At 48.2% G+C, this 13210-nt stretch overlaps 1 protein-coding gene across 7 annotated transcripts in view; it reads right to left on the bottom strand.

Moving 5' to 3' along the window:
* POC1B (POC1 centriolar protein B) overlaps window positions 1-13210 on the bottom strand; it is a 462304-nt gene that overhangs the window by 322498 nt on the left and 126596 nt on the right. For all 7 annotated transcript variants that reach the window (XM_063927654.1, XM_063927653.1, XM_063927652.1 and 4 more), the window contains one exon: window positions 11556-11735. In XM_063927654.1, the coding sequence (XP_063783724.1) occupies window positions 11556-11735 (180 nt within the window). The remainder of the gene's footprint in view (window positions 1-11555; window positions 11736-13210) is intronic.

The following is a 13210-nucleotide window of genomic DNA, read 5'->3' as shown; positions in this document are numbered from 1 at the left end:
TTAAGATCCCAAGGTGCCACTGGAGGCACAAAAGGGGGCTGAATATGCAGCACTCCCTTTACAAACGTCTGAATTTCAGGTAGATAAGCCAACTCTTTTTGAAATAAAATGGATAGGGCCGAAAACTGGACCTTAATGGAACCCAATTTTAGGCCCAAATTCACTCCGGACTGTAGGAAGTGAAGGAAACGGCCCAGCTGGAATTCCTCCATAGGAGCATTCCTGGCCTCACACCAAGCAACATATTTTCGCCATATACGGTGATAATGTTGAGCTGTCACGTCCTTCCTAGCCTTTATCAGCGTAGGAATGACCTCATCCGGAATGCCTTTCTCTGCTAGGATCCGGCGTTCAACCGCCATGCCGTCAAACGCAGCCGCGGTAAGTCTTGGAACAGACAGGGCCCCTGTTGCAACAAGTCCTGTCTTAGAGGAAGAGGCCACGGGTCCTCTGTGAGCATTTCTTGCAGATCTGGATACCAAGTCCTTCTTGGCCAATCTGGAACAATGAGTATTGTTCTCACTCCTCTTTTTCTTATTATCCTCAGCACCTTGGGTATGAGAGGAAAAGGAGGAAATACATAGACCGACTGGAACACCCACGGTGTCACCAGGGCGTCTATAGCTATCGCCTGAGGGTCTCTTGACCTGGCGCAATACCTCTGTAGCTTTTTGTGGAGGCGGGATGCCATCATGTCCACCTGTGGCAGTTCCCACCGACTTGTAATCTGTGCGAAGACTTCCTGATGAAGTCTCCACTCTCCCGGGTGGAGGTCGTGTCTGCTGAGGAAGTCTGCTTCCCAGTTGTCCACTCCCGGGATGAACACTGCCGACAGTGCGCTTACGTGATTCTCCGCCCAGCGAAGAATTCTGGTGGCTTCCGCCATCGCCACTCTGCTCCTTGTGCCGCCTTGGCGGTTTACATGAGCCACTGCGGTGATGTTGTCTGACTGAATCAGAACCGGTTGGTCGCGAAGCAGGGTCTCCGCTTGACGTAGGGCGTTGTATATGGCCCTTAGTTCCAGGATGTTGATGTGAAGACAAGTCTCTTGACTTGACCACAGACCTTGGAATTTTCTTCCCTGTGTGACTGCACCCCAACCTCGGAGGCTTGCGTCCGTGGTCACCAGGACCCAGTCCTGAATGCCGAATCTGAGGCCCTCGAGAAGGTGAGTGCTCTGCAGCCACCACAGGAGTGATACCCTGGCCCTGGGGGATAGGGTGATTAACCGATGCATCTGAAGATGTGATCCGGACCACTTGTCCAGTAAGTCCCATTGAAAAGTCCTCGCATGGAACCTGCCGAAGGGAATGGCCTCGTATGATGCCACCATCTTTCCCAGGACACGAGTGCAGTGATGCACTGACACCTGTTTTGGTTTTAATAGGTTCCTGACCAGTGTCATGAGTTCCTGAGCTTTCTCCATCGGGAGATAAACCCTTTTCTGGTCTGTGTCTAGAATCATGCCCAGGAAAGGCAGACGAGTCGTAGGAACCAACTACGATTTTGGAATAATTAGAATCCAGCCGTGTTGCCGTAACACTTCCAGAGAAAGTGCTACGCTGATCAGCAACTGCTTTCTTGATCTCGCTTTTATGAGGAGATCGTCCAAGTATGGGATAATTGTGACTCCTTGCTTCCACAGGAGTACCATCATTTCCGCCATTACCTTGGTAAATATTCTCGGTGCCGTGGAGAGACCAAACGGCAACGTCTGAAATTGGTAATGACAATCCTGTACCACAAATCTGAGGTACGCCTGATGAGGTGGATAAATGGGGACATGAAGGTATGCATCCTTTATGTCCAGAGACACCATCCCCCCCCCCTCCAGGCTTGCGATGACCGCACTCAGCGATTCCATCTTGAACTTGAACCTTTTCAGGTATATGTTCAGGGATTTTAAATTCAATATGGGTCTGACCGAACCGTCCGGTTTCGGGACTACAAACATGGTCGAATAATAACCCCTTCCTTGTTGAAGGAAGGGAACCTTGACCACCACCTGTTGAAGATACAATTTGTGAATTGCAGTTAACACTATTTCCCTCTCGTGGGGGGAAGCTGGCAGGGTCGATTTGAGGTATCGGTGAGGGGGCATCTCCTCGAATTCCAGCTTGTATCCCTGAGACACAATATCTATTGCCCAGGGATCCAACTGGGAGTGAACCCACTTGTGGCTGAAATTTCGGAGACGTGCCCCCACCGGGCCTAGCTCCGCTTGTGGAGCCCCAGCGTCATGCGGTGGATTTTGTAGAGGCCGGGGAGGACTTCTGTTCCTGGGAACTAGCTGTGTTGTGCAGCTTCTTTCCTCTGCCCCTGCCTCTGGCAAGAAAGGATGCACCTCGGACTTTCTTGTTTTTCTGTGATCGAAAGGACTGCATTTGATAATACGGTGCTCTCTTAGGCTGTGAGGAAACATATGGCAAAAAATTTGACTTTCCAGCAGTACCTGTGGAGACCAGGTCCGAGAGACAGTCCCCAAACAATTCCTCACCCATGTAAGGTAAAACCTCCATATGCCTTTTTGAGTCGGCATCACCTGTCCATTGCCGAGTCCACAGTACCCTTCTGGCAGAAATTGACATAGCATTTATTCTAGAACCCAGTAGACTAATGTCTCTTTGAGCATCTCTCATATATAGGACAGCGTCTTTAATATGCCCCAAGGTCAACAATATAGTATCCTTGTCTAAGGTATCAATTTCCTCAGACACGGTATCCGTCCATGCTGCTACAGCACTACACACCCAGGCCGACGCGATCGCCGGCCTCAGTAAGGTACCTGAATGTGTATAAATGGACTTCAGGGTAACCTCCTGTTTGCGATACGCAGCATCTTTGAGGGTAGCCGTATCCTGTGATAGTAGGGCTACCTTCTTGGATAAGCGTGTTAAAGCTTTGTCCACCTTAGGGGACGATTCCCAGCGTAACCTGTCCGTTGGCGGGAAAGGATACGCCATAAGAATCCTTTTGGAAATCTGCAGTTTTTTATCTGGAGATTCCCAAGCCTTTTCACATAACTCATTTAACTCGTGTGAGGGGGGAAAGATTACCTCCGGCTTCTTTTCCCCATACATATGTACCCTCTTGTCAGGGACTGGGATTTCCTCTGTGATGTGCAACACATCCTTAATTGCTATAATCATATAACGGATGGATTTAGCCAATTTTGGCTGTAACTTTGCATCATCGTAATCGACACTGGAGTCAGAATCCATGTCGGTATCTGTGTCAACAATTTGGGATAGTGCGCACTTCTTAGACCCTGAAGGCCTCTGCGACATAGGATCAGGCACGGGTTGGGACCCTGACGGTCCTGAGGCTTCAGCTTTTTCTAACCTTTTATGCAAGGAATTAACATTATCATTTAAAACCTTCCACATATCCAGCCAATCAGGTGTCGGCGCCGTCGGCGGAGACACCACATTCATTTGCTCCCGCTCTGCTTCCACATAGCCTTCCTCATCAGACATGTCGACACAAGCGTACCGACACACCACACACACAGGGAATGCCCTTTTTGAAGACAGTTCCCCCACAAGGCCCTTAGGAGAGACAGAGAGAGAGTATGCCAGCACACACCCCAGCGCTATTAACCCAGGAATAACACAGTAACTTAATGTTAACCCAGTAGCTGCTGTGATTATATATTGTTTTTTGCGCCTAATTATGTGCCCCCCCTCTCTTTTTACCCTCTTCTATCGTGTATCTGCAGGGGAGAGCCTGGGGAGCTTCCTCTCAGCGGAGCTGTGGAGAAAAAATGGCGCTGGTGAGTGCTGAGGAAGAAGCTCCGCCCCCTCGGCGGCGGGCTTCTGTCCCGATAAAATATGCAATTTTTTGGCGGGGGCTCATACATATATACAGTGCCCAGCTGTATATATGTTTAACTTTTGCCAAAAGAGGTCCCAAATGCTGCCCAGGGCGCCCCCCCTGCGCCCTGCACCCTTACAGTGACCGGAGTATGTGAGGTGTGTGGGAGCAATGGCGCACAGCTGCAGTGCTGTGCGTTACCTCAGTGAAGAACGGAGTCTTCTGCCGCCTGTGAAGTCTTCTTTGCTTCTCATACTCACCCGGCTTCTGTCTTCCGGCTCTGCGAGGGGGACGGCGGCGCGGCTCTGGGATCGGACGGCGAGGGTGAGATCCTGCGTACGATTCCTCTGGAGCTAATGGTGTCCAGTAGCCTAAGAAGCAGGACCTAGCTTCAGAGAGTAGGGCTGCTTCTCTCCCCTCAGTTCCACGATGCAGGGAGTCTGTTGCCAGCAGAGCTCCCTGAACATAAAAAACCTAACAAAATACTTTCTCTCAGCAAACTCAGGAGAGCTCACTGAAAAGCACCCAGCTCGTCTGGGCACAGTATCAAACTGAGGTCTGGAGGAGGGGCATAGAGGGAGGAGCCAGTGCACACCAGAACCTAAATTCTTTCTTAAAGTGCCCATGTCTCCTGCGGAGCCCATCTATCCCCATGGTCCTTACGGAGTCCCCAGCATCCACTAGGATGTTAGAGAAAAGAGACAAGGAGGAAGGGGAGGAGTTCAGCCCAAGGTGGGCGGATCCTAAGAAAAAACCTCCTGTCCAATTAAGGAGAAGGGGATGTTAACCCATAGTAAGGGATGCCATGAAGTAGGGAAAAAGAAAATAAGAACTTACTCACCGGTAATTCTATTTCTCGTAGTCCGTAATGGATGCTGGGACTCCGTAAGGACCATGGGGAATAGCGGCTCCGCAGGAGACTGGGCACAACTAAAAGAAAGCTTTAGACTAGCTGGTGTGCACTGGCTCCTCCCACTATGACCCTCCTCCAGACTTCAGTTAGGATACTGTGCCCGGAAGAGCTGACACAATAAGGAAGGATTTTGAATCCCGGGTAAGACTCATACCAGCCACACCAATCACACCGTATAACTCGTGATACAATACCCAGTTAACAGTATGATAACAACTGAGCCTCTCAACAGATGGCTCAACAATAACCCTTTAGTTAAACAATAACTATATACAAGTATTGCAGACAATCCGCACTTGGGATGGGCGCCCAGCATCCACTACGGACTACGAAAAATAGAATTACCGGTGAGTAAATTCTTATTTTCTCTGACGTCCTAAGTGGATGCTGGGACTCCGTAAGGACCATGGGGATTATACCAAAGCTCCCAAACGGGCGGGAGAGTGCAGATGACTCTGCAGCACCGAATGGGCAAACTCTAGGTCCTCCTCAGCCAGGGTGTCAAACTTGTAGAATTTAGCAAAAGTGTTTGACCCCGACCAAGTAGCTGCTCGGCAAAGTTGAAGAGCCGAGACCCCTCGGGCAGCCGCCCAAGAAGAGCCCACCTTCCTCGTGGAATGGGCTTTTACCGATTTAGGATGCAGCAGTCCAGCCGCAGAATGTGCCAGCTGAATCGTACTACAGATCCAGCGAGCAATAGTCTGCTTTGAAGCAGGTGCACCCACCTTGTGGGGCGCATACAGGATAAATAGCGAGTCAGTCTTTCTGACTCCAGCTGTCCTGGAAACATAAATTTTCAGGGCCCTGACTACGTCCAACAACTTGGAAGCCTCCAAGTCTTTAGTAGCCGCAGGCACCACGATAGGCTGGTTCAGATGAAAAGCTGATACCACCTTAGGGAGAAATTGGGGACGAGTCCTCAATTCTGCCCTATCCATATGGAAAATCAGATAAGGGCTTTTACATGACAAAGCCGCCAATTCTGATACACGCCTGGCCGAAGCCAAGGCACACAACATGACCACTTTCCACGTGAGATACTTCAATTCCACGGTTTTAAGTGGCTCAAACCAATGTGACTTTAGGAAATCCAACACCACGTTGAGATCCCAAGGTGCCACTGGAGGCACAAAAGGGGGCTGAATATGCAGCACTCCCTTAACAAAAGTCTGAACTTCAGGTAGTGAAGCCAGTTCTCTCTGGAAGAAAATCGATAGAGCCGAAATCTGGACCTTAATGGAACCCAATTTTAGGCCCATAGTCACCCCTGACTGTAGGAAGTGCAGGAAACGGCCCAGCTGAAATTCCTCCGTTGGAGCCTTCCTGGCCTCATACCACGCAACATATTTTCGCCATATGCGGTGATAATGGTTTGCGGTTACTTCCTTCCTAGCTTTAATCAGCGTAGGAATGACTTCCTCCGGAATACCCGTTTCCTTCAGGATCCGGTGTTCAACCGCCATGCCGTCAAACGCAGCCGCGGTAAGTCTTGGAACAGACAGGGCCCCTGCAGCAGCAGGTCCTGTCTGAGCGGCAGAGGCCATGGGTCCTCTGAGATCATTTCTTGAAGTTCCGGGTACCAAGCTCTTCTTGGCCAATCCGGAACAATGAGTATAGTTCTTACTCCTCTTCTCCTTATTATCCTCAGTACCTTTGGTATGAGAGGAAGAGGAGGGAACACATAAACCGACCGGTACACCCACGGTGTCACTAGAGCGTCCACAGCTATCGCCTGCGGGTCTCTTGACCTGGTGCAATATCTTTCTAGCTTTTTGTTTAGGCGGGACGCCATCATGTCCACCTGTGGCCTTTCCCAACGGTTTACAATCAGTTGGAAGACTTCTGGATGAAGTCCCCACTCTCCCGGGTGGAGGTCGTGCCTGCTGAGGAAGTCTGCTTCCCAGTTGTCCACTCCCGGAATGAACACTGCTGACAGTGCTAACACGTGATTTTCCGCCCATCGGAGAATCCTTGTGGCTTCTGCCATCGCCGTCCTGCTTCTCGTGCCGCCCTGTCGGTTTACATGGGCGACTGCAGTGATGTTGTCTGACTGGATCAGTACCGGCTGGTTTTGAAGCAGGGGTTTTGCCTGACTTAGGGCATTGTAAATGGCCCTCAGTTCCAGAATAATTATGTGTAGGGAAGTCTCCTGACTTGACCATAGTCCTTGGAAGTGTCTTCCCTGTGTAACTGCCCCCCAGCCTCGAAGGCTGGCATCCGTGGTCACCAGGACCCAGTCCTGTATGCCGAATCTGCGGCCCTCCTGAAGATGAGCACTTTGCAGCCACCACAGCAGAGACACCCTGGTCCTTGGAGACAGGGTTATCAGCCGATGCATCTGAAGATGTGATCCGGACCACTTGTCCAACAGGTCCCACTGAAAGGTTCTTGCATGGAACCTGCCGAATGGAATTGCTTCGTAGGAAGCTACCATCTTTCCCAGGATCCGCGTGCAGTGATGCACCGACACCTGTTTTGGTTTTAGGAGGCCTCTGACTAGAGATGACAACTCCTTGGCCTTCTCCTCCGGGAGAAACACTTTTTTCTGTTCTGTGTCCAGAACCATCCCCAGGAACAGTAGACGTGTCGCAGGGACCAGCTGTGACTTTGGAATATTTATAATCCAGCCGTGCTGTTGTAGCACCTCCCGAGATAGTGCTACCCCGACTAACAACTGCTCCCTGGACCTCGCCTTTATCAGGAGATCGTCCAAGTACGGGATAATTAAAACTCACTTCTTTCGAAGGAGTATCATCATTTCGGACATTACCTTGGTAAAGACCCTCGGAGCCGTGGATAGACCGAACGGCAACGTCTGGAATTGGTAATGACAATCCTGTACCACAAATCTGAGGTACTCCTGGTGAGGATGGTAAATGGGGACATGCAGGTAAGCATCCTTGATGTCCATTGATACCATGTAATCCCCCTCGTCCAGGCTTGCAATAACCGCCCTGAGCGATTCCATCTTGAACTTGAATTTTTTTATATAAGTGTTCAAGGATTTCAAATTTAAAATGGGTCTCACCGAACCGTCCGGTTTCGGTACCACAAACATTGTGAAATAGTAACCCCGTCCTTGTTGAAGTAGGGGCACCTAGACTATCACCTGCTGGGAATACAGCTTGTGAATTGCCTCTATCACTGCCTCCCTGCCTGAGGGAGTTGTTGGCAAGGCAGATTTGAGGAAACGGCGGGGGGGAGACGTCTCGAATTCCAGCTTGTACCCCTGAGATACTACTTGAAAGATCCAGGGATCCACCCGTGAGCGAGCCCACTGATCGCTAAAATTTTTGAGACGGGCCCCCACCGTACCTGGCTCCGCCTGTGGAGCCCCAGCGTCATGCTGTGGACTTAGAGGAAGCGGGGGAGGACTTTTGCTCCTGGGAACTGGCTGTATGTTGCAGCTTTTTCCCTCTACCTCTGGGCAGAAAGGACGCGCCTCTAACCCGCTTGCCCTTATGGGGCCGAAAGGACTGTACCTGATAATACGGTGCTTTCTTTGGCTGTGAGGGAACATGGGGTAAAAATGCAGACTTCCCAGCTGTTGCTGTGGAAACTAGGTCCGAGAGACCATCCCCGAACAACTCCTCACCTTTATAAGGCAAAACTTCCATGTGCCTTTTAGAGTTTGCATCACCTGTCCACTGCCGAGTCCATAACCCTCTCCTGGCAGAAATGGACATTGCACTTATTTTAGATGTCAGCCGGCAAATATCCCTCTGTGCATCTCTCATGTATAAGACTGCGTCTTTAATATGCTCTACGGTTAGCAATATAGTGTCCCTGTCTAGGGTATCAATATTTTCCGACAGGGAATCTGACCACGCAGCTGCAGCACTGCACATCCATGCTGAAGCAATAGCTGGTCTCAGTATAATACCTGTGTGTGTATATACAGACTTCAGGATAGCCTCCTGCTTTCTATCAGCAGGTTCCTTTAGGGCGGCCGCATCCGGAGACAGTACTGCCACCTTCTTTGACAAGCGTGTGAGCGCTTTATCCACCCTAGGGGATGTTTCCCAACGTGACCTATCCTCTGGCGGGAAAGGGTACGTCATTAGTAACCTTTTAGAAATTACTAGTTTCTTATCGGGGGAAGCCCACGCTTCTTCACACACTTCATTTAACTCCTCAGATGGAGGAAAAACTACTGGTAGTTTTTTCTCTCCAAACATAATACCCTTTTTTGTGGTACCTGGGGTAACATCAGAAATGTGCAACACATTTTTCATAGCCTCAATCATGTAACGTGTGGCCCTATTGGAAGTTACATTAGTCTCATCGTCGTCGACACTGGAGTCAGTATCCGTGTCGACATCTGTGTCTGCCATCTGAGGTAGCGGGCGTTTTAGAGCCCCTGATGGCTTTTGAGACACCTGGGCAGGCACAGGCTGAGAAGCCGGCTGTCCCATATTCGGTATGTCGTCAAACCTTTTATGCAAGGAGTCGACACTATCACGTAATTCGTTCCACATAACCATCCACTCATGTGTCGGCCCCGCAGGGGGTGACATCACATTTATAGGCATCTGCTCCGCCTCCACATAAGCCTCCTCATCAAACATGTCGACACAGCCGTACCGACACACCGCACACACACAGGGAATGCTCTGACAGAGGACAGGACCCCACAAAGCCCTTTGGGGAGACAGAGAGAGAGTATGCCAGCACACACCAGAGCGCTATAATAATACAGGGATTAACTGAATTATTTCCCCTTATAGCTGCTATATCAGTTATACTGCGCCTAAATTTAGTGCCCCCTCTCTCTTTTTTACCCTTTGTAGCTTGATACTGCAGAGGAGAGCCAGGGAGCGATCCTTCCAGCGGAGCTGTGAGGGAAAAATGGCGCCAGTGTGCTGAGGGAGTTAGCCCCGCCCCTTTTTCGGCTGACTTTTCTCCCGCTTTTTTCAGGAATTCTGGCAGGGGTAATTTATCACATATATAGCCCTGGGACTATATATTGTGATGATTTGCCAGCCAAGGTGTTTATCTTGCTGCTCAGGGCGCCCCCCACCCCAGCGCCCTGCACCCATCAGTGACCGGAGTGTGAGGTGTGCATGAGGAGCAATGGCGCACAGCTGCAGTGCTGTGCGCTACCTTGTTGAAGACCGAGGTCTTCTGCCGCCGATTTTCCGGACCACTTCTTGCTTCTGGCTCTGTAAGGGGGACGGCGGCGCGGCTCCGGGACCGAACGATCGAGGTCGGGTCCTGTGTTCGATCCCTCTGGAGCTAATGGTGTCCAGTAGCCTAAGAAGCCCAAACTATCTCCAGTCAGGTAGGTTCGCTTCTTCTCCCCTTAGTCCCTCGCTGCAGTGAGTCTGTTGCCAGCAGATCTCACTGTAAAATAAAAAACCTAAAATATACTTTCTTTCTAGGAGCTCAAGAGAGCCCCTAGTGTGCACCCAGCTCAGCCGGGCACAAGATTCTAACTGAAGTCTGGAGGAGGGTCATAGTGGGAGGAGCCAGTGCACACCAGCTAGTCTAAAGCTTTCTTTTAGTTGTGCCCAGTCTCCTGCGGAGCCGCTATTCCCCATGGTCCTTACGGAGTCCCAGCATCCACTTAGGACGTCAGAGAAATATAGATTTCAGATTTAGGGCTGTATCCTATTAGCTGCAGTGAGTTACCGCAGCTAAAGGATTCCTCTGGGGCTATCCTATTAGCCCCGTAAGCCGGCACTTATCGGGGATTCTACTTTGCGTGCCTGAGCAGATTTCCCGATAAGTAGCCCCATGAGACCCATTTTAGGACGTGAACACATGGGTCCGCAATGTTATTACGGATCCCATGTGTTATCGGCCGATAATGGCTGAGTTACTGCACAGTAAAAATGGGCTGTAATTGGATAGCCCGATAGCGTTATCAGGCTAAAAATCCATTATTACCATGCGGTAACTCACCGCACCTAATAGGATTCCACCCTTAATTAGTTGTTGGATCCAACTTTAATAGTTAAGTATAGCACAGCTGCTATTATGTTATTTTTTGATAAATGGCGGTTAGAAAATATAACTACATATGCCGTTAGTTCCCAAACTGTGCCGTGGATTGGTGGTCCAGAACCAATTCAAATACAGTTAATGTAAACAAAACCAGAGCTTATGGCTTTCAGTCATAACATTTGTGGACAAACAAGTGAATCCTGTCCCTCACCACATAACTGACCCAAATGATGACATAGAAACAATTTAATTAATGTATTTTTTTTTTTCTAAATTGATCAATAAGAAATGTTTGGCCTAGGGGTGCCGTGAAACCAAATTCTGATACTCTAGGACGCTGTAATTCAAAAAAGTTTGGGAACCTCTGATCTATGCAATAATAAGTGTAAACAATAAAATAAACTCCAATTTTAAACTAGAATAGTGGGCATATCAATAAATATGCAAATAAATCTTTTTTGCAGTTCACTAATTGTGCAGTTACAAGCCAAAAAAGTTTAACAATTTTTCTATTTTAGTAACTTAATACTTTTAAATGTGAATTTGATATTATAAGTTGTGTCTAATTATTTGCAGCATCATTTTTCTGTTTCAAAGTATATATGAAGATTATGGACTAGATTTACTAACCCTTGCTTTGTCAAAGCCACTGATGATTAGTGCCATTGACTGATGGATTTAAATTCTGGTGCCACATTTATTTTGGTTGCCATTTTAAATCCATCGACCAAAGCCACAGGTTAGTAAATCTAGCTCTATGTGTCAATTTTGAGGGCAAAAACATTGCCTTTTGTAATGCCTGAAGCACTTTACAGCCATCTTCAAACACACAAGAAGACTGCACATTTTAGGTAGAAAAACACGTTTGGCGTACAGTACTTACTTTGCACATCGCACCCAGTTTGTATGCTGAGTGAGGGAAAACAGGAAACGCTGATGATGAACATTCCATGCTTTGATTGACTTGTCATCAGATGCAGTAATAATGCACTCACCATCACTTGAGAAGTCAACACTGCGTACACAAGCTGTGTGGGCCTTAAATATGGTTGATTCCGCTTTGCTGAAAAACAAAAACCCATAGCATTAATGCAGCTGCTTAACAAGGAAAGAACACTGAATGGAAACTTATTGGAAGTGTTCAAAGAATGGGCCAATGCTGAAGGAGCGTCAGAATTCCCTAGCTAAAATACACAGGGTCGATAGGGATAAGCGAGGTCTATGCACATAACGATACACCAGACCCCATCGTATCACAAAGTGACAAAATGTCCGAGGCACATGAACCCCCACATTGCAGCATTATGTGCATAGACCTTGCTTATCCCTATCACCCCTGTGTATTTTAGCTAGGGGATTCTGACGCTCCTTCAGCATTGCCCCGTGACCTACAAAATCTGTGCTGTTACTTGCTCCATAGCCGAGGGCCTCCACGGGGCAAGGAGTCACAGGCGGTAGCCATTTCAATTGAGTCTGCCCTGCTACAGAATTGTATGTGTACCGTATGGTGCATAGAACCTTAACAGTTCAACCGCTCCTGCAGCTTTGCCCTGGTTTATGTGAATAACTCCCTCCCTGTCTACTGCATGACCTGTGCAGGCTCCCAGGGGAGAAGGGCGATGGGCTAGCGGGAGGTGGTGGAAAATACCGTGCTTTTGAAATGCAAGTACTGTATGAGTCCGAGTCCCCAGTATGTTCTTCTAGTGTACTAATTAGCACGAACAGCTTGTAACGTACAATGACAAGTTTAATCTTTCTATGTATAATGGAGAGATAAAAGCTCCTCCCTAAGTTCCTAGATGACAAATCACCGTCCTTAGTATCTCTGTACAGTATGTTCTACTAGTGTACTAATTAGCACGAACAGCTTTTAACTGGATGCCAAATCACCGTACTTAGTATCTCTGTACAGTATGTTCTATTAGGGTACTAATTAGCACGAACAGCTTGTAACGTACAGCGGCAAGTTTAATCTTTCTATGTATAATGGAGAGATAAAAGCTCCTCTGTAAGTTCCTTGATGCCAAATCACCGTCCTTAGTATCTCTGTACAGTATGTTCTACTAGTGTACTAATTAGCACGAACAGCTTTTAACTGGATGCCAAATCACCGTACTTAGTATCTCTGTACAGTATGTTCTATTAGGGTACTAATTAGCACGAGCAGCTTGTAACGTACAGTGGCAGGTTTGATCTTTCTATGTATAATGTAGAGAGATAAAAGCTCCTCCCTAAGTTCCTGGATGCCAAATCACCGTCCTTAGTATCTCTGTACAGTATTTTCTATTAGGGTACTAATTAGCACGAACAGCTATTTAGTACCCTAATAGAACATACTGTACAGAGATACTAAGTATGGTGATTTGGCATCCAGTTAAAAGCTATTCGTGCTAATTAGTACACTAGTAGAACATACTGTACAGAGATACTAAGGAAGGTAATTTGGCACCCAGGAATTTAGGGAGGAGCTTTTATCTCTCTCCATTAAATTTAGAAAGATTACAATGGAGAGAGATTAAACCTCCTCCCTAAGTTCGT

This window comes from Pseudophryne corroboree, chromosome 6 (genome assembly GCF_028390025.1).
Source record: "Pseudophryne corroboree isolate aPseCor3 chromosome 6, aPseCor3.hap2, whole genome shotgun sequence".
NCBI classification, from domain to species: domain Eukaryota; kingdom Metazoa; phylum Chordata; class Amphibia; order Anura; family Myobatrachidae; genus Pseudophryne; species Pseudophryne corroboree.
This window is presented reverse-complemented; position numbering and strand designations above follow the sequence as displayed.